General features: G+C 45.0%; 1 protein-coding gene across 2 annotated transcripts in view; it reads left to right on the forward strand.

The window, feature by feature from the left end:
• The window catches only part of TMEM65 (transmembrane protein 65), a 188,883-nt gene that overhangs the window by 96,468 nt on the left and 66,509 nt on the right, over nt 1-25,906 (forward strand). Inside the window, exon 8 of one of the 2 annotated variants that reach the window (XM_045805679.2) lies at nt 3,335-17,265. The exons of the other annotated variant lie outside the window; for it this stretch is intronic. Within the exon in view, the coding sequence (XP_045661635.1) occupies nt 3,335-3,364 (30 nt within the window). The 3' untranslated portion in view covers nt 3,365-17,265. Of the gene's footprint in view, nt 1-3,334; nt 17,266-25,906 lie in introns of those variants that run through there. 2 annotated transcript variants of the gene reach the window in all.

The raw sequence follows: 25,906 nt of genomic DNA on the forward strand, positions 1-25,906 counted from the left end.
TCTTATATCCATAAGATAGACCTATGAATCTTGAAGAACTTTAAAACAGCATAGCTTTCTATATTACCTACATGTTAATGATAATCTAATACAGTCCCAGGTAAAGCCTGATGTCTTAACAATGAAAGCTACACCATATAGATGAGGTCCTACTTTTCTGTTTGCAATAAGGTTGGAGGGGGAGGGAGAGATTCATATACATAAGAAAATAACATATGGAAAGTTAATTAAATGCCAAGTAAGAGGTAAAACTCAAGTGTTGTAGGATCCCTAGAAGGGTGAATAGCAGCATTTGACTTGTAAGAATGGAGAATGACTCAAGAGATGGGCTTTAGTTAATAAGAAGTATCTAAAATAGTGAAACTCACAGAAACAGAGTTTCCCTCCTTGCATAGCTGCATCTCAGGAAATGCTCTCTAATGGCCACATCCCCCCCAATGAGAAACCACTTCCCAGAGGTCCTGCCAGGAGTGTGGAATCTCCACTGCCTGGGCAGGAGCTCTGCTCCTCTGAAGAAGGAGAGCGAGGGGTAAGAACGGGAAGCACTGAGGGGTCCCAGCCTTCTCCCAGGCCCCCAAACTCCTGCCTCAGGTGCACGCTGGTCTGGCAGATTCCCTTACTGAAAGCCAGGTGGGAAAAAAATTGGGAAGGAACTCAAGTTCATTGTGGGTGGAGATAAGGGGACTTCTCAGGATTGCCTACTATTCCCCAAGTTCCCTCTTCTCTCTTCCTGTTCTCATTTGATTTTGTTCCTTACTACTGTTTCGGTGCCCCTTGCTTTCTACTGAATGCTCTTTGCCCAGCAGTTCTTCAGGATGGAGGTGAAAACCAAATTCCTCAGGCTCCCCCAAACCAAATTCCTGATCTCTCAGGCTCAGCCAATCTATGGCCAGAGCATCTATACGAGGCAGCTTTTCCAAGGCAGCTCGGATTCCAAATAGACATTTTATTTGTCTCCATGTGTGCTTGTCACATGCCCAGATTTCAGGTTTATGAAAAAAGATCCTGGAATTACGGATGATGGGATTGCTAGTCCTGTAGATAGGTACTGATGGATGTATTTCCCAGGCAATATGTGCCTTTAATGGGGACCACTCAGAAGCAGATACGCTTGTGCAAAAGAGGGTAGCAATTTGAAGCATGACACTGGCTATTGCAGGGGGTAGATTCTGGTTTTTGGTGCCCCTCAAATCCACAATACTGATGCAACATATTTCAGAAACAGGTAGGGCTGCCTTCCTCTGTGTGGATCAGACCATTGTACCTTCAACCAGCCCCATCCTTTATGCTGCCGCTCACACCACCCTGAGGCTCTTTTCATCTTCTGCCTTCTGCTCTAGTTGTGTGTATGTTTATCTTTTGATCTCCTCTACTAGATGTGAGTTTTTTGAGGGCTTGCTGAGGCTATAGTTCATTTCGTATATAATCATCCTTTGCCTATTGATTTTTATGGAATTACAGACTCCTAGGTTGTAAAGGTTCATAAAGATAATCTGTTCTAATGATGCCATTAAACATTGTAGACCATGGCTGGATGATTTGGTTGGATGGGTGAATGGATAGATGGAGGGATGGTTTGTTGGAAAGGTAGGTAGATGGATGAATGGATGAGTGGGTGGGTTAGGTGATGGATGAGTAAGTAGATGGGTGGGGTGATGGGTTGGAAGATGAATGAATGGGTAGATAAGTATTAGAGATGTGGACAGTGGGGCTCAGAAAGGCTGTGTGTTTGGTCCACAAATAGTTGTTGTGCAGTAGAGCCAGGACTCAAATAAGCAGATTCCTAAGATCATGTTCTTAGTGATTATTATTAGTGATTCTTTGAAATGGGGTTCTCTAGGTAGAAGAACTGTTCAACTAATAGCTAAAGTAATCCTTTTCTTTCAGCATTTATTTGGATAACCAGTCGCTACTCATGGTGAAAATTCTTCCCTATCTCTTCTCCACCCCCTTCCCCTCTCCTGACCGAAGAGAGAAGTATCATAAGGGATTACAAGTTCTTTTTTCTCCTGGACCCAGTTATTCTAGGAACCAGCCATGAGCAGTGTCGGTGTAGGTGGTGAGAGTCTTTAAGAGAGTCTGGTTCTAGGATGGTCAGGGATTCTGAGGGAGCCATCTAGATCAGAGGTTCTTATGCCATCTGATCATCAAATTCCCCTGGAGATCCCTAAAGCTACACACAGACATTTCCAAGACTCAATCTCTAGATTTCTCTGAGATAAGCCTGAGAATATTTATTTTAAAAGTTCTCCAGATAATTTTAATCATCAGATGGGTTTTGGTTCTTTGGTCTGGATTATAATGCTATATGGATATGTGAACAGGATAATACTATTTGAGTCCATTAACCAATTAATTCATTTTGCAAACATTTATTATTCACATTCTCTATCAGCTGGGCTCCTGGAAGGGAACTAATGGCAAGTTCCCACTGGATATTTTAAGGAGCCTTTAATAAATGAGTTGATTTTGAAATTTAGAATAGTGTTTAAGAAAATTGATGGAGGGATAGTGCAAGCGGCTTGGGCTGAGTACCCGTAGGGAGCTCTTACCGTTCCTAAGCCTGAAATGCAAGGCGAAGAAGCTGTTACTGGAACCCAAAGAGAGAGAGAGATGTGGATAAGGTGCCCTGACAGGAGAAATGGCCCCTAATGGACACCATAAACCCCCAGCCACCCCTCAAGGAGAGCATTAGGGAATAAACACCCTAATATCGCTACTGATCAAACTCAACCAGAAGTCAGATGGCAAGAGAGCACTTTGACTAAGAACATGAAAGTCAGTCTCTCGGGGCCCAGAGCTGGGCGGAGCAGGGTGGAGCAGGGTGTAGGACCGATCAGGAGAGGCAAATGAGTGGTCACCAGCACGCCTATAATGAACCTGACACTCTGGAAGTTGTTAGGGCTCCAAAGGGCATTAAAATGTGGTCTCAGCCCTCAGGAACCCAGAGATTTGCTGCATTATTGCTCAAAGTCACCCCACCACTGTTTCTGGGGTGCTCATCATTGGGAGTAGAGGTGGAAAGCATGTCCACTTCATGCTTTTCATCTGATGACTCGAGCTTGTGGTCAAGCAGCCTTATGTCCCTCGGTGAGACTTTTTCATTGGAAATGTGTGTGCCAACTCTTGGCTTTTTCAGATGCAGAATTAAAGTCTGTTACCTTGTTCCAGGGGTAGATGTTCTGGTTTCAGTCAGCTGCCTCTGAGCGTTTACACTGAATCTCGTCCCAAGGACAGTGACCAACATCTAAGTTGAATCATTTCTTTCTGCCTCAGGAAACAAAATGCCACGGAATATATCCATTTTGCCAACATAATTTCATTTTTCATACAGGAAAGTCTTGGAGATACTTTGGACCACTGAGTCAAATACGGAAGTAAATTGGAAACAGGGATGACTGAGGGAGAAAATCATTTCCATTGCTGTTCTCAAGTATACAGGAAAAATGTCATTGACTCTTCCAAGCACTGATAAGCCCAGGGATGTTTTCTTCGAAAGGATGACATAGGGTTAAGTAATTGTGGGGGCTAAGATCCTCCTCTACTGCTCACCCACAACATCTTTTAGCCTGACCTTGAAGAAGCCGACTTGTTTTGGTAAATTACTCTTCTTTCCATCTCCATAAACCTGAGCACTTGTTATAAGTCATGCTTTGTACCAAATGCTTGGCATGCATCTCAGCACCTGACATACTGTATAATTTATGTCGATATTTGTTCCCTTGTCTTGCCCACTAGAGGGACGGGGATTTTGTTAAAAATCTGTTCTGTTCACTGCTGTGACCCCAGAAGCGTGAACAGTGCTGGCATGTCCCGGGCACTCAGTAAACATTTATTGCACAGATATATGAGTTATCTCATTTTTTCTCACAAGGACCCTGGGAGGTGAATATTATGTCTTCTGCTATAGAGATGGAGAAACGAAGATGTGGATCTTAGGTACTTTCGAAGATATCTTAGTTTGGAGGGGGTGCCATCTGAGGCTCATGGGAAATGATGCATTTCACCAGGAAATTTGTGAAGAAAATAAAACTCATTTAGCTCTGTGTTTCTTCCGGAAGGCAATTATGTGAGGTCTCCATCATGGACTTGTTTCCCTCAACTGTGTATGTAATCCTCCATTCATTGTGTTGAGGGAGGGATTACACCCCTGGCTCAGCTCCCGAGAGAGAGGTGGAAGGGAGTGACCGATCACGAAGCACACAGCGTGAGCCAGTTCTTTGCATCAATGTCATCTCACTTCCCCCTCTCCAGCCTGGCATCAGCCCATCTCACAGGTGAAGACACTGAGGCTGAAAACAGTGACAGGATCTCCCCGGGGCCACATGACCAAGATGAAGCTGCCAGTCTTTGTTCTTCCCATCTGTTTATGAGCCTACTCACCTGTTCAGCTCACAGACAGAAAAGTCTTTGTCACCATTATATCTCCAGTGCTCAGCAGAGTGTCACGTATGTAGTAGGTGCCTAATAAACACCAACTGGGTTGATGGAATTTCCCCAAAGTAAGTTCAGGGGCACATCCTATCTCCAGAACACCCTCAGTTCCTTACTCATGCCTTTCAGCTGAGACCTCACTGTACAATCTGAGCAGGGAGGAGTGAGAGGAGGACTAGTCTCTGTTTGTTGACAACAAGACACAGATGGTGACTAATTTGGCAATTATTTATTTTGATCTTATCCAGCATTTTCATTTTTCGCTAGTTCTTCGATTAATTGGGTGGCTCCGGCAGCATGTGGGTCCATTTCATGCTTCATCGATGAATCCCACAAAGTCCCATTAAATCAATTAAGTCGGGGGGAGGGGGCCGTGAGAGAAGCCAGGAAGGGAATCTGTGTGCCTTAGCTCCTCACACAAAGCTCCCCAGTCCTGGGGCTGCAAGGGGAGGGGCTTCCACCACAGTCACCTGACCTGGATCCAGCGTGGATTCTGCCTCCAAAGTGAGCAGTGTCCAGGAGAGAGAGTTGGGACCTCTGCACACAAAGCCAAAACACCAGGGATAAGGTGTGGGGCGCCCACAGGAAGTGCCAATAAAATGCTCTGGCAGTTCAGAGAAGGGAGAGAAGATAACTGCTGGGGGTGTGTGCTAATGGTGGGCAGAGGGTATCAGGGAAAGTTTTCTGGAAGAGACAGGGGTTGGCCTGGGTCTTAAAGGGTAACGGGATAGGCTGTGCAGAGAAGGTGGGAAAGGCATTCCAAGAAGCAGGCTCTCCTAAGCCGAGGCGGAGCTGGGCAAATGCAGAGTGGGTATGTTAACAGGAGTGCCTCCAGCTGAAGCAGAAGGTGCACAGAAGGGAAAAACTGAGGTGGGAAGCGAAGTCTGTGGAATAGATCCCAGGAAGCCCAAATGCCGTGCCTGGAGGCACATAGGTGCAGTGGCACAAAGTCCTGGGTCTGAAAGTTGGCTTGCTAGCTGGGTGACCTTGGGTGACTGGCCAGTGCATCCAGTTTGCCTTCTCCTTGACCCTGTAATGAAGCTACGGCAAGAATTCAGATAATCCATGTAAAGCACTTCACACAGGCACATGGTAAGCATTCAATAAACGGCAACAGCTCTTTTGTTGTTAGTTCTGTTTTTAATTATTAGACGGTAAGATTCCATGAAAGGTTATATTGAAACATGTAAGAGAGACGGACGGAAGGAAGAGACTTCAGAAAAATCTGAGGTCTTTTGACATCTCTGATGAGCATCTTTTATTAACGAGTTGTTCATGTGAACAGATACTTTATTTTTGGTACGTAAAAGGCATGACACTGTTTATCCTGAGTCATAGTAAACCATCATAGAGAGAGTAGTATTGAATTTGACCTAAAAAAAAAAAAAAAGTTTAAGTGGGAAGAACAGCTCAATTCAGAGCTCACTTAAAAGAAGATTTTCTTAGCTCTGCCTATGTGCTAAATACTAAATTAAGCAGTGACTGTACAAAGATCAGTGGTCCATAGTCCCAGCTGAGTAGGGAACATCGACATGAAAATAAATACAAAATGTGATAACTTGGGCCAAAGAAGTTTGTGCGGATTTCTAAATTTAGGAAATTATTGAAATAGCTCCAGGTAAAGTATCTCTTGCTACCTTGTGACAGCATACCTAGGTCTGTGTTGGGTTTTTTTGTTTTGTTTTGTTTTTAAGTAATGAACATCCTTTTCATGACTAAGTCGGTAAATTCAAAGTGTTAGAGCTTTGGTGATGAAAGCAATAGAACTGTTAATGTTATAGAACAAGACACCCCGGAGTTTTATTTATTTTATGTTCTGAGCAACTACAGTTCCATTCTGGGAACTCTGATACACCTGAGATGCAGTGGGGTGGATAGGTTGACGAGCAATTGAATGGTCTACCTGTGTGCACCTAGACATAGTGATTCTCTTAGGAAGGAAGAGGGAGACATGGTCATTGTCTTGTTTGCTTCTTCTGAGCCTGGTGCCGTAGGCGCACAGCATTCCACGTATGCCAAGTCTTCTGACTCTCAGCAGTAACCCGGTGGAGTTAAATTTATTATCCCCATTTTGTAGGCAAGGTAACAGAACCAGAGAAGCCAAGCAGCTTTCCCAAGGTCACAGAGCTGGTCACTGGCAGAGCCTGGGTTGGGGCGCAGGTGGGTCAGACTCCAAAGTCCTTTGTGCATTTGCATGCCAGACTCTCTACGATCACACTTGTTAGGCTGACAAGGAACAATCTGTAATCAGCCTAATGCAGAAGTATTGCATCCTCATAAAGAAACATTCCTTTTGCGATGAGTCACTGATCATCCGCTGTACACGGGGCTGGAAGATGAGGTGGCAGTTGCTTCTCTCCTGCTGTGTGGGGTGGCGATAACTTTCTCAGAGAGCCTGTCTCCATCCCTGCACTGTTTCTGACTGCCTGCCACTCCAATCAGAGCCCTTCTCTGATGCTGGCTGCTTCTGGGGCAGCTTACCTCCAGCAGCACAGTGACTTGGGGGCTTCAGCTCCTCGCCCCCAGGCAGGTGAGCCCCCTCTGACCCTCTGACCCAGCACAGTGCAGATGCTGAGCCGCACCGAGCTGAGCAGTCTAACAGTGGTGTCTCCTAAAATCCACACAAGTAAGGGTTAACTAAACACGGAGGTGCCAGGAAGAGCAATAAAGGTCATCGCATCACGCCGCGCATGTACATTGCGTCGTTCGGTTTATGATGAGCTTTCTCCTGCCGTCACAGGTGTAGCCAGGGACTGTGTTATCCTCACACCAGCTCTACGAGGGAAGTGTTTTTATCATCCCTATTGTTCCTAAGAGGAAACTGAAACAGAGAAGCTGCACAGTTTACTCAAGGTCACAAGGGTAAAAGGTGGCAAAGCTAGGATCTGAATGTGAGCACCCAGCTCCCGGGGCTAACACACTTAACTAGTAAGCTGCTGTTCCTCTGCTATGTCTGGTGGGCCCATGGGGACTCTTCCAGCTCCATTCGTCTGTGACTTTGTTGGTCTGTGAAGTGCTGTTGGGTTAGACTATTGTGTGGACTTGTCTATACAGGCTAGAAATGGACCCAATACTTACCAGAAGGGAGGGGGCCTGGTGAGAAGGGGCAGGATGAGGTGGGCTTAGCAGGGAGCGCTTTCCTCCCTGGCGGAGAAACCACCAGGGTGCGAGCCTGCAACGCTTGGAATTTCCAGTTGTCAGACTGGTCCACGTGAACTCAAGGATATTCTTTTCACTCCAATGCAAAGGAAAAAATGTCTGACAGATGAAGCAGAGAAAACGACCTTTCTCATAGACCCAGAGCCGGGTCCTTGAACTCTGTGCTCACAGGCCTCTGTTTCACTGCGGGGCTGTTATTTGTGTGGCCATCAGGAGGGTGAGAGAGAAAGCACAAGCCAGACTTCTTTTTCCGCCTGTGAGCTGGGATCCTTGAAATGAAATTTATTTCCCGTCTTCCTGAGCCATGAACTGAATGCCAGGCACCTGGCACATGTGCTGGTGGGTATAAATAGTCTGGCAGGGGGGCCTCTGCTAAATTAGTACCTCCCAGCCCTTCCTCAGAGGACACTCCGAGCCAGACAGCTCTATCAGCTTTACACCAGCCTCTCTCAAGCACAGACCTTTCAAACATTCACAACTTTTCCTTATCGTATAATTCATGAACAGCTATATGCTGAATGTTCAGAACTGTTCGGTAAAAATACAAATTGTAAAACTCATCACCCACCCCAAAAAGCTTACCGGTTGATGAGTATAAACGATCGGTAAATACTATACCCGTGACCTTCTGCTCCTTGTCAAGGACAATGTCCTTATTTTAGCCTTCTTTCCATGGCTGGGTTTTTTTTGTTTTGTTTTGTTTTTCTTTTTGATAATGCCGACTCCATGGCCCTTTTCTCTTTTGGCCTTCATAAGATTGTATACTCTGGTTTTCCTCTTTGCTCTCGTTTCCTTCCATCGGCCTGCTCCCCTTCTGGCTCCCCAAAATAGGCTGCCAAGGGCCAGTCCTAATTTATCTTTTGATTTTCATAATGAAAAGTGCTAGTTTTGTGGAGTAGCCTGTTGCATTAACGGGCTCACTTAAACTATTACACTATCTGGGCAAAATATTTAAAATATATGTGAAAGCTGGGGGGAGGGGCAGCCCAGTAAGTAGAGGGGCCACGATCCTTGGCAGAAGGCAGCACATCAGATGAGCTCCCCATTCACTTCAGATTATTACCTGAGGCTACTTGTCATTCTCAGCCAGGGGGTAAATCCTGGTCAGAAAGCATCACCTCACTGTAGAGAGGACACAGCACTTGGGGCTGCCGGAGAGGAGGGAACCTCAGATAAATGATCCCCCGAATATTCAGGCAAACTCCTTTTTTTTTTTTTTTAAGATTTTATTTAGTCATTTGAGAGACACAGCCAGCAAGAGAGGGAACACAAGCAGGGGGAGTGGGAGAGGAAGAAGCAAGCTCCCAGAGGAAGAGCCCAACGTGGGGCTCGATCCCAGAACTCCAGGACCACTCCCTGAGCCGAAGGCAGATGCTTAATGCCTGAGCCACCCAGGCACCCCTGCAGGCAAACTCCTGAAGTCATCAGATAACTCCTAAATTGCACTAGTGAGGAGTGAGATTTCAGGATGCCCGGAGCAGTGGAACAGCAGGGAAGCTGAAGTGCTGAGCAGAGGTTTTAGCAACTGAGCAGTACTGGGGAGATAGACGATGGAGTTCAAGTCGCCAAAGCCAAGAGGCCTTGGTAAAACTCCCTAGGATTTCAGTTAGGACTCCAGGAGGCCGGAATCCTAGGGATAAGGGCTACACGCTCAAACAATTCCCTTAGAGTCATGACTCTGCCTCGGAGTAAGGGAAAGATCACAACAGATCAGCAGGAACAAAGCCTAAAGCCAAACCTGGCCGGGCTCAAGGTGAGTACTGGTCCTTTATCTGCTCAAAGAAGAGAAAACCTTAACCCTACTTGGAGAAAGACAACGTTAACCAATTCAACCGTACCCAAAGAATTCATACATTGACAAGGATTGGAGCCCACCAATTTAGAGAAACACTCAGGATATCGGAGGTATAAAAACTCTGCTGTTTCTTTTTTCTTTTCCTAAGTCTTGACAGAGCACATCCAATCTTGTCATTGACCATGGCGTTTATGTAGTTCCCAAGTCCTCACCCTTCCCGGAAATCCAGACCAGATTTTCTGGCTTCCCGATGCACACGTGCACCTGTGTGTCCCTCTGAACTCTCAAATTCCATACACCCTACACGGAGGTGGTTATGGTCTCTCCCAGACTTGCTTGCTCTTCTTTTGGTTAAAGGCGCCGCTGTCCTCCCTCATTTTCAGTCCTAAAATTCTAATCACATCTGGCTTCTTCCTGTTCTTCAAAATCTCCTACAATTAATTTGTCTTCTCCATGTTAACCACGGCTACAGTCTTAGGCAGGTCTTTGTGCCTATTTCTCCGGCTAGCAATTGCATCTTTTAATTTAAAAGAATTGAGATATAATCCACATACAGTATTTAAAATTCAGCAGTTTTTGGCTAGATGTACAAAATTTCTACCACTACTGTCTAATCCTAGATCTGGGCTCTGATGGGAGGGTCAGATTTGGGAAATGGGGTAAGACGGAAATAAGGCGGGGTAGGGAGAGTTAGGGCCCCTCCACCATCGGCTCTCAGAGCATCGGGGGCCAGGACAGAAGGACACAAGAGCCCTGGCATCCTTCGTAATGTTGAGCTTAGGTCTCTGGGGCACTTTTCTTCTCTTTTTCTGTGAGAGCCTCATGGCACACTGTGAGGTAGACAAGTTAGGTATTATTCCATCCACTTGAGAGAAGAAGAAACGGGGGCCTGCTGAGAGGTGCCAGCCCTCGTCCAAGGTTACATAACTGATTCCTGCAGCTCCGGTCTGGACTCCAGCCCAACCCGTTTTTACTGGGCCACACTTTTTTTCCAGAGTGAAGAGATTACGTCGGATCCTAACTTAGGAGATACAGATACATAAATTAGAAAAGGATCTAGTTAGAAGTAAAAGCCTTTCTTTTAAAGTTTCCTCAGGCACAGAATAAACTCTAAACTTGAACTTGGCTGTTCAAGTTCTAGTTCTGCTGCTTACCAGTTGTATGATCTTGAGGCTATCCCTGAATGTTTCTGAGGCTCCGTTTTCTCACCTGTACAACTGAAATGATAACAGTTATCTCACAGATTTGCCACGAGGGTCAGATCAGGGACTGCATCGTTAGTACTCTGAAAACTGGGAGGGTAAGGTGAAGGTTTATGGAGGTTAAGGTTTTTCTTTGACTAGCGCTGGACTCCGGATGGGATTCTAGGGCTGTTCCCATGCACGGGCTGTCTCGAGCTGATGAAACATTTATTCACTCACTCAGAAATAAATTTCCATTCTTCATAAGCCACATGGTATGTGGTGTTCCGTGCTCACAGCCTGAATGGAGTTAGACACAGGTTGATGTCACAGTGATGCAGGGGGGCACTCCTTTCAACAGAGGGGTCAGGGCAATGAAACTCACCAAGATCCTGATTTTTTCTCCATCTTTCTGCAGTTTCTCACCTGGACCAAGTCCTGTAAAATTCTGCAGAATGAGCTCCTCAGCGAGCAAGTGTCTCACAGCGAATAGTTGGAATGATCATAAAGATGACGTGATCCTTTGTTTGGAGGACTCTGTAGCAGGTGGGGGAGGTGGAAGAGGGGAGCTTGGGCAGTGAGGGGTTCAGTCCATGAGAGAATGATCTCTTGCTCACTATGCATCCAGAGCACACCAGATCTGACAAGCTGGGCCTGGTCCCTGAATCATCACTTTAGGCCTTTTTGAGTTTCGTGGGCCTCTCTTTACCAGGCTTCTGGACTGAAATCCAGGGCAGCCTTTCTGAGGATAGCAAACTTGGAGGGGGGCGGATGGGTCTTCAGAAGCCTCTTTTAATTTTGAGGTCACTTGATACATTAAAAATCCGTGACATAATGGAAGTACAGGGACCTTTCCTTTCTCACTGCTTTACCCAGGACACAGGTTTCTTTCTTGCAGCTCTCAGCTCTAGCCAATGAGACCTCGGGCTCACATGCCCTGCTGTCAGGATTGCCCACTGAACAATCCATGAAAAAACCGCAGCTCGGTCAGCACAGTCCAGAGGATGCCGGATGACGGCAGGATACAGGGCCTCACTTAGCATGTCTGTCCTCATGTTTGTCTGCAGTGGGACTTGGCACTTGGCTGGAGCTCAGGTCCGAAGCGCTCTTTAGGTTTTTGTTGTATTTCAATCCAATCAGTCTGGTTTTTATCCCACTTCTCCCAGATGCCAGGCATGGTCCCAAGCACTAGGGAGGGAAACATAATTTAAAGCCATTTCTCTGCTTCTCACCTGGGTGAAGCCATTACCATCTGTCTCCTGTGGTATCACAACAGCTTCCTAAATGTGGGTTATATCACGTTCCTTTCCAATGCAGAATCTCCCAGTGGCTCCCCACTTCCCCCAGAGCAAAGCTCATGTCCCCTCATGGCCCCCTGATTACCTCTCAGTCCTCCTCCCCTTCTGCTCTCCCCCACGTACACACCCATCTCAGGGCCTTTGCACTGAATTGCACTTCCAAGCCCATACTACGAGCTGTATTAGTCCACAGGGTCGTTTCCTTACCTCTTCCATGCCTTCATGAAAATGCCCCCCCACTGATGGATTTTCGTCTGTTTTGTGCACTGAAGTATCTTAATCACCCAGGAGAGTGCCCTTGGTACATATCTCTTCAATGAACAAGTGAATGAATGAAGAACTTTGCCATGTAGTGTGGGAAGAGAGGAGACATGGCAAGTATGAAATCTCTTCTTCCACCATCATCCTGTTCCTTTTATTTGCATCTCTTTCGGTGCTGACTCAAACCTACATTGTGTGGAAGGACAATGTCCGCCTGTGTCTCCTGGCACCCTGCATCGTGCCCCGTGTGAGGTCTGCCTCCAGCACTTCGCACTGAGTTCTGCATGCAGCAAGGGCTTGCTACATTATGGTCTGATTGAAGAAGGATCTGAGTCCTGCGGACGCAGGTTGTAATGGTTTGTGGAGGGGGTGGTGGTGATGGCTATGGGCTGTAATATCCAGGGAAACAGAACTGAACTTGGGAGCTGTGCACTGAATCCGGAAGTGGGGAACAGAGAGGGAACTCTAGGCAGGGACGGAAGGCAGGAGAGGCTTGGTGGCTAGAATGCATTCATTGCCTTGGGACTGAGGTTCCCTCCCAGGCGGGGCAAGAGTGGTCGTGTCTTTGCTACCTGTGGCATGGCTGTTGCCTATCTTGAGTGTCTGGACCCCTCTTCCTTCGGCTCACACCCCTGCCCTGGGGCCTGCCTGCCCCTGGGGCCTTGTGTCATGAGCCAGGCAGGTGTTCATTCTTCCATCCAGCATGCCAGCAAACTGAAGGCTCCTTTGATGCCTAGAGACTCCCTCCCCAGGTAGCCAGACTTTCCTGACCCTCTGTCCCATTTCTTCTCTGCTGAGGATCTGTGGGCCACTCCATCCTTTGCTCTGGGGTGGACGGGTGTTACCCCTCTAGTCCTGGGCTCCCTCCTTACGAGTTTGTAGCTGTCTGTTTCCTCCTTCAGTCTGTAAGTCCCTGGAGAGCAGGGTTAGGGTTGGATTTGTATCTTTTATCAAATCTGTATCTTTAATGTAATTCATAAATAAATTCACTTAGTAACAGTGTGTTGATTTGAGGGAATTGTTGAATTAATTCCTCATTGGATGCTGCTCTGGGAGGCAGAGATGGGCCTAGAAAAGTGCTCCATTTGACTACACAGAAACCGTGGGTTCCCTCGGAAGCGGCGCACTTTCCAGGGAGAGGGCAGCGATGTTCGGCATGTACTATGGACCAGGCCGTGTGCCAGGTGTTTCTCAGACTTCACTGTATTTATTCCTCAGAACAATCCTGGGAGGCAGCTCCATTAGAATCTCTATATTTATGCTCATGCCAAGTGCTCCCAACCCCTTAGATTAGATCGATTTAAGCTCTGTGAGCAGAGCCTTCACAGCCCTCTGGTCTCAGCTTCAGTGCCACCGCCTTGGAGAAGCCTCCCCTGACTCCCTTCTGTCCAGACACCTCCTTCCTGCCATTGTCCCCCATCACAGTCCACAGCTATCTTTCCTTCAAGGACTTATTATTATTTTATTATTATTTATTTATTTATTTGAGAGAGAGTGAAAGGGAGAGAGAGAGCACGAGTGGGGAGAGGCAGAGGGAGAGAGAGAAGCAGGCTCCCTACCGAGTGCAGAGCCCGATGTGGGGCTCGATCCCAGGACCCGGGAATCATGACCCGAGCTGAAGGCAGACGCTCAACTGACTGAGCCACCCAGGGGCCCCCCGCAAGTACTTATTGTAAGCCGTGATTATCTTACTGATTTTTTTCCCTAAGTTTTCCACCACCCATCCCTCTGAATGGTACCTCCACGAAGGCAGTGGGCGTGGTTGTGTGGTCCACCATCGAATCTCCAGTGCTTAGCAAAGTACCTGGTGTGCAGTCGGCACACATCACAGGTTTACTGAATGAGTAGCTCGGACGTCACCATTTTGCATCTTATTTCGTGCCTATGAAATTGTAAGGGCTCGGTACATTTCAACGCTTCAGGAAGATGTTTTAGTATTTCCCTCCTTTTGTCTGATTCTTCTAAATTAAAAAAGATATTTTCACAGCGGTTCTTTCCACAAAAGTTCCATGAAAATGATTATTGTTTTTATTTAAGAAAAGAAACGTATGTAGCACCTACTATATACCAGTCAACGTTCTGAGTGCCTTACAAATATTAACTAGTTTAATCTTCATAAGAACCCTCTGAGGTCGGTACTATTATTGTCTTCATTTTGCAGAAGAGCAAACTGAGGCAGAGAGAAGTTAAGTAATTTTCCCAAGGTCACATAGCCAATAGATGGCAGGGCTAGAATTTAAAGCCAGACAGGCTGGCTCCCTAATTCATGCTCTTAACTGTTCTGCTATGTTTCTCTTTACTCCACTGAGGTAGAAGTGGATAGAGAAGGGATAACAGGATTATCATTGATTGAACCTCTGCTAGATTCCAGCTACCTTGCCAGATTATCTCAGTTCAGCCTCCAGACTGGACATTATCTCAATTTTGGAGATTGAAAAATTGTGACTCAAAGAGGGTCAGTAACTTGCTTAAGGTTTTCTCCAGTGGTGGAGCTGGGATTCAAATTCTGATCTATTTGATGGTGAGGTCCAAGTATCTCCCCTTGGCCATGCTAATGGCAGCTAGGAAAAGCAGGCCCGGCATTGGTACCCCGGCTCCCCTGCAGAAGCCTCCTATTCGTTACACGAGACCAAGATGCAGTCTCCATAATTTTGCTCTAATGGCAAAGCAGCTTTTCTCAGGGCAACTGTGGTTCTTCTTTGCATGTCTGTGACATTGGTCTGGCTGTGGCTCACGATGGAAGCAGCCCTCAGTCAGATATCAGAATAGGTGGCTCAGCCTCTCTAAAATCCTTCCCTGATAGTAAGATGGGGACACTAATATGCATGTTTCCTGCCTTAATGGGCTATTGCAAAGATCTAATGGCATTATGTTCATGAAAGGGATATGAAGACTGTAAAAGTCCGTGAGAGAAACACGGAGCAGTGTGGTGCTTGAAGAACGCACCCTGGGGAAGCAAGGACAAAAACCCGGCAGAGCCTGATGCTGCGGCAATTTTGAGTGATTTCTCTGCAGATTCTTCCTGACTTAACATCTGCTTCAAAGTCATGGAGTTCAGGTCCATTTCTTTCGCATTGCCCCTTCTTTCTGGAGAGTCTTAGCAAAGCAAACATCACCATCCATCCACCCATCCATCTATCATCCATCCATCTATCATCCATCCATCCATCCATCCATCCATCCATCCATCCATGTATTCATTATAGACAAACATCCCAGTTACTGGAGATAAGACACAATGACCAAAAGAATGGAACCCCTCAGTCCTCATAGTGAGTTTCTGTGTTTGTGTGCACACGCGTGTGCATGTGTACACGTACACATAGTTGGTATACTACTAAGCACTTAAAAACACCATAGTAAGTATTTTCTACACTTTTTAAATTTTATCTTCACAGAAAACTGATAATGAAGGGGTTATCCTCCTGTTTTACAGATGAGAAAACTGAGGCTCAGAAAAGTTAAGCCACTTGGCAAAAGCCCAATGATTAGAAAGTGTGGAGCCAGGATTCATCCTCATTTATAACTCCAAAGCCCAAATATCATCCTGATGATTGTACTAAACCATATGAATGTAATTGCTTCAAACTTTCCCCTGTTTTTCTCTTGGGTTTTATAGACTTTGCTTGTGTTTATCCACTCTAAAGCTATGGGCATCAGGCCGACTGAAAAAGAGATTACCTGGGTCTGGCTCAGGAATATATTTTAGGGGTTGGTATGTACTGAGCTGGAAATAACACTGGCTTATGATGGAACAAAGTCCGTCTTAAGGCATGGATGAGTGATGTTTGGAAAGTAGCATTAGAAAGTGGCTGGCATGTTAATGATTTAAAAACCTAAGCTTTTAAGGCTGAGCTCACATATACCTTCTTTTGCCTGACTGTACTGTCCCATGGTCTTATTAGTGATGGTTTTTCAGAACAGCAGAGCCACATGGCTAATATGGAGTAAGGGAAGCACCAGAGACATTAGACCTTAGGCCGTTGTGGGAGGGGGTGAAGAAAGCTATGTAAGACTTGCTTCTACTTCTGGTGCTAGGCTTGAAGTTTCTCCAGGTCAGCAAGGCCAGCAGTTGGAAAGAAAAGATGGATGTGAAGTGGAGAACAGTGAGAAAAATTTGGGGTGCACAGAGACAAATCAGAACCCATAAAGGCAAATTAGAGCCCACGAGGACAGGTTGGAACCCACATCTTTCTCTTGCTGCCTCTAATTTTCATGATGGGGGTGGGGTGACCTCCAGAAGCTGGTGCTCTTTGTTACAGAGTTACGCATGCTGCTGTTCCAGACTCAGGGGAGGAGACAGGTGGGGCCTGAAGAGCTGCAAGCCGGCTGTATCCCCACCAATGAGAGCCAGCGTTCATTAGAGGCACCTGCATGGGTGCTGGTCCACCAGGACCTTCAGGGCATAATAGCTGCTTTCAAATATTGCAGATTCTTCCTGTGACCAGTGCTAACTCAGAACCATCCAGGGAAAGGAATTCTGGGAAACATAGTTCCAGTCAAGCCAAATTGGCACAATATTGAACCTCCACACATCCCAATCTCTTAAGAAAGTCCACACAACTTAGCACTGAATGGGTTCCGATGACATGGCACTGTCATGTCTTCTGACTTGATGGTAGCTCCTTCAGTAGAGAACGCTACCTTGTAGTTTTTGTTTCCCAGCAATGCCCAGTTCAGTGCTAGCCACAGAGACCTTCAATGAACAATAAATTGCAGTTGATCCCTCCCTGTCTGCCTCTTCTGTTTAGCAAGCTTAGATTTTCATCTTGGGTACTCCCTTAGAAATCACTCCATCTATAATATTCTTGATAGCTGATTATCTTGTTTCTTTTCTAGCCCTCAGTGACAGGTGTTCTAATTCCCGGAGCCCATCCCCCAATAGCTATGGCTCTTAGCATTGAGAGAAATAGAGCTTGAGGAGTTTAGATTTTATTGATCTCACAGCATCCACCAGGCTGTCGGACTCATGCATGATCCATTCCAAGCACAACTCAGAACAAGAAACTCACGAATGTTTTATGTTCCATTATTATTATAATGCCCTTAGTCTCCTCCAAATTTCATATTTTCCTTCTTTGAAAAACATTTTCATATACATAACATAAAATTTACCATTTAAACTATCTTGAAGTGGGGGCGCTTGGGTGGCTCAGTCAGTTAAGCATCTGACTCCTGATTTTGGCTCAGGTCTTGATCTCAGCAGGGAGTCTGCTTGAGATTCTCTCTCTCCCTCTGCCCCTCCCCTCTGCATATGCATGCACACGCTCTCTCTCTCTCTAAAATAAATAAATCAATCTTTTTTAAAAAACTCTCTTGAAGTGGCATTAAGTACTTTCACTACTGTCTATTCCCATAACTCTTTTCATCCCACACAACTGAAAGTGTGTACCTATTAAACACTAACTTCCCGTGCTCTCCTCCCCCAGCTCCTGGCCCCCACCATGCTAGTGTCTGTCTCTATGAGTTTGACTACTCTAATTACCTCGTTCAGTGGAATCATACAACAGTTGTCCTTTTGTGACTGGCTTATTTCACTTAACGTAATGTCTTCAAGGTTCATCCGTGTTATAACATGTGCCAGAATTTCCTTCCTTTTTAAGATTAAATAATATTCTGTTGTATATATATCCACATTTTACTTACCCATTCATTCATCGATGTCCACCTCTTTGATAACTTATGTTACACAAAGAGCCCAAAGAGGAATTTATGATCTTATCTAGGAGTCCTGTTTTGCTTTGATATTCTTAAATTTGCATAGCAAATAAAATATATATTAGACTTTGACGATCCTTAGTTATCTAAATTTAACATCATGGAATGAGATTCCATCAGAGAGGGAGTCTTGATGAGATGGGAGACAAGAAAGAGGACGGAGCAGGGAAAGCCATTCAGCAAACATCTGGTCATTCATGGCTAAGCTGCCTTGAGGGGATCATGGCAAGTGAGGGAGGTCTATCTGAGTTCATACTAGTTCGTTTAACTTAGGTTATTTAAATCTATTAATATTTCACAAGAACAATTTTCACAACCACAAACAATATTTCTTTGGAAAGAATGCAACTTTGAAGTCAGACTCTTTCTCACTGTGTGGTTTGGGTAAAGTACCTTAATGATGGCGGGTCATAGTCATTAAGTGCTTACTGTATGCTAGGCACATTGCCCAATGTCTTACTTTTATTCTCTCATTTATGAAAAGTACCATTATTATCCCTATCTTATAGAAGAGATGACTGAGGCACAGAGAAGACTTGCCCAGGTCACATGGCAAGTAAATAGCAGAGCTGGGAACCAAGCCCAAGTAGTCTGACTGCAGCACCTGGGGCATAACCATTACTCTGTACTTGGCCTTGGCTTTCCCATATGCAAAATGGGACAGTAACATCTAACTTTTAGTTTTGTATGAATTGAAGATAAAGAATGTTAAAAAATATTCAAAGTTCCTGGTATGTAGTAGATCCTTTATAGATGTTATTTTGCAAAAAAACATTGCTACTTCTCTCAAGGCTTTGGTGCCCTGTTTCTTTTGGTCACTTAGAGATTCATTAAGAGAATCTATTGTCCCTGCATCCTTTAACCTGTCAAGTCATTTGGTATCCGTGGTCATTTTGCTGGTAAAGTGATTCTCAATCACTCTGCCTGGTTCTTCCTCTCCACCATGTTTGCGAATGAGTGTGCGGGCATGGGGGGGGTGCGGGGGGAGTGCAGTTAGGGTGTCTGTATTAGCTTTCTGAGCCTTGGAAAAGGAGGCAGAAAAGCACAGGGAAGAGGTATGATTTGTGTAAAGCTGTGCACATGAATCAATGAACAGGAGAGGCAGGAAGCGTTGGGAACCTTTGCTGTCTGCCAGCTGTCAAAGCCACTGCCCGTCCTTGAGTGCCCTGGCCTCCCTGTCTCAGTGGCCTTCCTGCTCCATGCAGGTGTGGCTCTCTGAGAAGGGCTCACTGTCATGGCGATCTCTGCCACAGGCAGCTGGCAGCCTCAACCAGATAGACAGGGGCCAAAGTATGGGGTACTGCCCCAGGTCCCTGGGCTGCAATCAGCATCTGTCTACCAAACAGGTCATCTGCTTCTCAGTCCAGGTACCTTTAAAATTATAAAATAGTTTGCGCATATAAAAATGAATGACAAGCGGGGCCCTCCCTGCCACCTGCTGTTATGGAGGCCGCCTCTGCCGCCCATGCTCTGCCACAGGTCCAACAGTTCACAGGTCTCATCTCGTCTTGGAGGGGCTTATCGACCTGGGGAGTTGAGTTAACCTAGTTGTCTTGTGACTTTAGCTCTCCGACATGCTCCAAGAAAGTTATGATTGTTTAGATCATCTAGTTATCTCTTATTGTTAGGCTGAGAGAAAGATTCCCTGTATCTCTCCACATACTAGATGAAAGGCGACCCCTCCTTGGCTGGGCAGTTCTCACTTGGATTTCTCAGAAGCAGTCGTAGTCAAGCATCATCTGGGCTACAGTCATCTTGAGGCTTGACTTTGGGTAAAGTCCAAAGCAGTGCACACACAGGACGATCAGCTGCTGCGGGTTGTTGGCTGTGAGCTTGGCTGGGGCAGTGGCTTGAGTTTAGGCATCTCGCAGCATGGCGTCTGAGCTCCAAGATGGAGCTTCTAAAGAGCAAACATCCCAAAGGAGCCAGGTGGAAGCTGCTAGGCTCCTTTAACCCACCTCTGACATCATGTGGCATTACTGATGCCACATTTATTGCGGGGCCAGCCCCCATTCACTGAGTGAGGGGGCTACACAAGGACACAAATACTATGGTTCCCTGGGGCGCCATTTTGGAGACAGGCTACCATAACTATTAATGACCCATATCTTTCCAATGCCTGTCCCTTTCTCTGCTCTTTTGCAATGACTCTCATCCACGGGGTATCATGGTATAGCGAGTTATTTTATTTTCCTGAGCCTCAGATTCCATCATTTGTAAAGGGAATAGTGCTCCCTGGTTATTGTTAGGAGGGAAAGTCACTCAAAAATTAGAGTTATTATAATTGACCCAGATATTTGCAATGCTAAATACAGGCTCTGTACAAGGCTCTTTACACATGTTATTTCATTTAATATCCAAAACGACCCCACAAAGGATGCACTAGTGTTATCCCCATGTGACATATGAGAAATCTCAAGTTTAGAAAGCTTATATAATTTGTCTAATGTCACACAGTTAGGAAGTGGAAGACCTGTTCTTTTCATTACTATGTGTATTGTTTTTATTGTTTTTTGTACATAATTTTTATTTCCTTCAAAATACTAGGAACTTTGAGCTAAAGGGTTTTATATTAATAATTTTTATATTCTTCCCAGTGCCCTGCTCAGAGTTAGGCACAGGGTAGGTGTGAAAACAATAATATTCGTTAAATAGAAAAGAAACTAATTGGCAGGGAGGATGGGGACATAGAAATTCTCAGCCAGCAGATTGACTTGTTATACAGTTCTCTTTGAGAGAATGTTTTCCGTCTTTTGTACCGATTTGGATTTGACTAAATCCTCAAGGTCACAGAGGATGCCCCCTGATGGCTCCAGAGGAGGAGGGCTGAGATCAATTGTATTTACTATGGTGAAATCTCATCAATTTCACCCTGATACCAAACCCCAAAGAGTCTCTACCCTGACATTTATTTCAGAGATTCTTTGCAGACTTCTAAATATCCTCAAGTGCTCTGCAGCCGCATTGCCTGTCCTCATAGGACACATTTAGATTTACTAATACCCTAAAAACCTTGTGCCTTGATGCAAATCTCATCTCCGCGCCACTTCCCCAATTCTCCGAATCCCAGCTAATTCTTAAAAAGCGGCTCATCAGGAAGACAGTGATAAAGTTTTCCATGCAGTTAGAGAGCTAGGTATAAGGGAAAATAATTATTTACCAAGTCACTCTGTCCCCAAAGCACCCTTTGAAATTCTGTTTTTATAACCTGCCATAATTAGTTTTTTTTTTTAATCAGTCTTCTTGAAATGAAAAGAATAATGATTTCCTGCAGGATTATAAATAGTTATGGAGTGGCTGACCTAGACCAGAAATCACTGCTTTACATGTCTAATGTTAGCTGTCAGGAGGAATTAATTGGGGAAAGAGATAAACAGCCCTGCAGAAAGGAGGTGGTTTCCTGAGCACTCTGCCCAGAAAGGACTTGGAAGTGTCTAAGGCCCTAGACACTCTTTGGGAACCCTGACATAGGTCACTTCCTTCGTATTCTACCACCCAGGGTGACACAGGATCCTGTCCAGTGGACTCAACTGGATACTCACATGTGATTAAAACCCTCCTGCCCACCCCTAGCCAGACCTCACGTCTTTTGACTCAGAATCTAAGTGGGACGAAGGGTTAACAGGAGTATCAGGGCTACTCATCTCTCTTTTGTGGCACATGCTGTGAGGATAGGTTTAGATAAAGTCATCTAGGAAATCTGGTGTTAGGGAAGGGCCATGGATTCTCAGAACTAGAAGGTATCTTGGGATGGAGGTTCTCAAAATGTGGTCCACGGATCCGTGGGGAATCTAAAACCCTTTCCGGGAATACATGAGGCCAAACCTGTTTTCACAATAACACCAAGATGTTATTTGCCCATCAGCCGTTTTTATTTATTATTTTCATGGTGTTGACACGTGCACTGATGAGGCAAAAGCAATGTGGGTGGAAATGGGGCACCTTGGTGCAAACCAGGGTCTTGGGCCCAAACTACTCTGGTGGTTGGGGCATTCTTTACCTCATGCACTAGCTGCAAAGGAACCCCACCTGTTTCACTTAAGGATGTCCTTGATGAAGCAGTGAAAAGTATTAATTGTCTTAAATCTCGACTCTGAGTACACCTATTTTTAATACTCCATGCAGTGAAATGGCAAGAAGAGAGGACGTTGAACACCCCTGCTACGTACCAAGGTGTGTGGTTATCCAGGGGAAAGACAAGCAGGCTGTTGTTGGACTCAGGAGCAGGACTTGCCACTTTTTTCAAGGAACACCATTTTTGCTTAAAAAAAAAATTGACAAACTACGGTTATTCAGCCTTGGGTATTTGGCGAATTGTTTCTGAAAAATGAATGAAGGGAATCTGGAACTTCAGGAAAACTTACTGGCAGAATTTGTGGCCGTGACAAAATTCACATTTTCAAGTGAAAATTAGAATTTTGAAACTCTTTTCTCTGGCACCATGAGCCGGATTAACATTGGGAACATTTGCAGAACTCAGTGAACCGGTATTTTCCAAGTGATCAATGCGCGATGGCACAAAACCCATACATGGGTAAAACATTCATTTAAAGTGTGAGATGGCTCAATGGACTTCAGTTGAACAGAGTTCAAGAAGTTCATTGATATCTCAGGTTCCATATTGTCATTAAGCTTTACGAAACGATCACTAGCCAAGTTGGGTGCAGTATCAGAGGAAAATATCTGTATTTATCTGGAAAGGCCATTAAATTCTGCCTCTTCTCTTCTCCGCCTTTTCAAACTGTATCTCAGTGAGGCAGAACTATTTTTCCAGGCTCCAGCCAAACCAGCATATCACACCAGACTGAATCCAAACGCATATATGAGAATCCAGAGGTCTTCTTTAAGCCAGACATTAAAGGAATTTGCAAAAATACAAAACAATCCCACTCTTTTCACTAAATTATTTGGCTTTGGGAAATGTATACATATATCTTTTTCATAAAAATGTGACTTGTATTCATATGGAATGGGTTTATTATTATTTAAATGAATTAATAAGCATTTTGAATTTTTAAATTTTTAATCTCTAAGATGGTAAAGATCAGTAAGTATCATCCCCGTAGTAAAAGGTCTTTAATAATTTTCAATAGTTAAAGGAGTCCTGAGACCAAAATTTTGAGAACCACTAGCCAAGAGAATGAAACCCTCCTTACGTGGGCCTGTTCAATGGTGTTGCATTAAGGCATTATAAGGACACACTGTATGGGCCTTTGCCATATTTTTCAAGTTTGAGATAATTTTTATTAACACTTATATTTTTATCTAACTTAAGGGCTAGAAATTCGTTTCACGTTAAGTGAGTTCTTATGTTACTGAAATTGGATTTTCATAGGCTAAAGGCAATTTTAACTCATAATCTAAGAAATGGAGGTGTCATATCCTGAGAAGAAGATCTCACTTTGCACATACACACGCTGATATTTAGAGTTCCACTGGGAAGTAGACATTGAACGCCTTATGTAAGTCATGAATTTTTTTTTCTCTTAAATATACAAAGTCAATAATGTCAGGAAATTACTTATATAAAAGCAGCAGCGTATCACATATCCTTCGTAAGCAGCTGGGCCTGAGGTAAGATCCCAGCCCTCCAATTCCTTGTTCAATTTTAGCAAAGTTAATGAACCTCTCTAATGTTCGGTTCCCTGAGACTAATAGTACTTACCTCTCAGGGTTGTTGTTGGGAGTAAAGTAAGAGTAAAACTTGTTATAGAACGCCTGGCCCAAGCTGAACCCTTGAATGTTCTTGTATAATTATCATGATTTCAGGTACATGGCCTAACCCCTTACATTACTTTCCTATTGCTGCTGGAACAAATTGCCATGAAAGTAATGGCTTAAAACAACAGGAGTTTATTTTCTTATGGTTCTGGAAGTCAGAAGTCTGAAATGGGTCTTCCAGCACTAAAATCAAGATGTCGGCAGAACTGGTTCCTTCTGGAAGCTCCAGGGGAGTATCTGTGCCGTGCTTCTTCCAGCTTCTGGTGGCAGCTGGCGGTCCTTGGATTGAGGATGCACCTCTATGATCTCTGCTTCAGTCACCACGTTGACTTCTCTTCTGTAGTCAAACCTCTCTCTTGCCTCTCTCTTAGTAAGGACACTTACAATCACATTTAGGTCCACCTAGATAATCCCGGATAATTCCCTATCTCAAGATCCTTGATTTAATCACATCTGTAAAGTCCCTTTTACCAAATAAGGTGAAATTCCCAGGTTATGGGGATTAGGACATGGATATCTTGGGAGGGGGGAGGGCATTATTTAGCCCGTTTTACCCTCTCATTTTACAATGAGAGCATTGAGTCCCATGAGAGGCGAGGATATGCAGAGGTCATGGGATTGGTCTAGGGTCAGGAAAGGTGAAGCTTTCTACCTCCACTTCCTACCAACTCATGCTTTGGAAACTCTGCCTGAGACCTCAGACTTCATAGGTAGGGTCATTTCTCCCCTGCATCTCCCCCAGAGCTGCTGCTGTACATACAAAACCAAGGTATTGGTGACATCATATTCCACAAATCCATAGAATACAATAGGCATGGTGTCCCTTTGAAATGATGTCTCTCTCTCTTCAGTGATCAGGGATAGAGAGTAATACTTTATTTCAACAGTCTGGAGGGCATCAAAACCACTTAACATCAAAAGTGAAGATTAAACATAGTTTAGTTTATATCCAGGTGTATAAGGTGAGACCAGATGACCCTAGGCTTGGCTGATCTACAGCATCCCGACTGCTATGTATAATGTGAGTCAAAATTTGATGTTCTTTCTCTCTTAAGAGTTCCTTTGTTCCAGCTACATACCTCTAGTCACTATAAGCTATTCTGTCTCATCCCACTATCCCACACACTCACCCCCAGACTATATATACCATGGTTCCAGGGACCTAGTAACCATGTTAGGATCTGGCATGGTCATGAATGGGTTCCTAGAGAGACAACAAAGGGGGTTTTGCAGCTGATAATCAAATGTTGTCAGGATTTGAGACTCTTGAACAAGAAGAAAGCAAAGCCCTCCTTCCCATACCCATTTCCTTAGGGCATGTCTTCTGTAGTGGATTTATTCGGTAGCCTCCAGTAAAGTATGTCCCAATCCCCAGAACTTGTGAATATTACCTGTATGGCAAAAGAGTGAGTATTACCTTATGTGGTAACAGATGAGATGAAGTTAAGGATCTGGAGTTGAGGAAAAGTATCTGGGATTATCTGGGTGTGTTCTAAATACCTTCACAAGTGCCCTTAGGAGAAAGTGGCAAAAGGAAATAAGGCAGAGAAGAGGATAGGGACACAAAGAGGAGGCAATGTGAAGACAGAGATTGGAGGGATGTGTCTAGAAGCCAGGAAACACCACGAAATGCCCACAGCCATGAGAAGCTAGAAAAGGCAAGGAAGAGATTCTTCCCTAGAGCCTTCAGAGGGAGTGAGGCCCTGTTGACACCTTGATTCCAGATTTCTGGTCTCTAGAATACATTTTTGTAGTATTAAACCATCCAGTTTATGGTAATTGGTTCCAGCAGCCCTACGAAACTACTTTTGATCATCCGGGAATAGGCATGCCAGCTGCTCGTTAATAATAAAAATAACAACCACAGTAATAAGAGTATTTGGTGACTATCCACTCTATGCCAAGCACTGTACTAAGGGCTTTACTACATTATCGGTCCATTGCACAACCTCATGAGCAGGTGTCACTGCCACCCACAATTTGCTGGTGACGAAGATGAAACTTGGGGTTACAAAGCTAGTAAGAGGGGGAGCTGTGATTAGACCCAGGATCTGTTGGACCCTTTCTTGCTGTTGATCACCAGTACCTCCAGAATTACTCCAAGGACAGCCTATTTCACTGGGACGGAGAGTCAGGAGAAAGAGCAGAGCAGAGGGGCACCAGCACTGAGCGGAGAGAGGCCCAGCATTCCCAGGGGGCACATTAGCAGTTGCCAGGGAATGCTCAGGCCACCCTCATACCTGCCAGGGCAGGGCAGGGCTTGGCAGGACTGTGTGGAGAAGGGGAGGGAGTGCTGGGGATCAGAGGTTCTCTTGGTCGCTGTTCAGAGCCAAAGACTG

Source organism: Ursus americanus, chromosome 9 (genome assembly GCF_024610735.1).
Source record: "Ursus americanus isolate L20-20 chromosome 9, mUrsAme1.1.p, whole genome shotgun sequence".
NCBI classification, from domain to species: Eukaryota; Metazoa; Chordata; class Mammalia; order Carnivora; family Ursidae; genus Ursus; species Ursus americanus.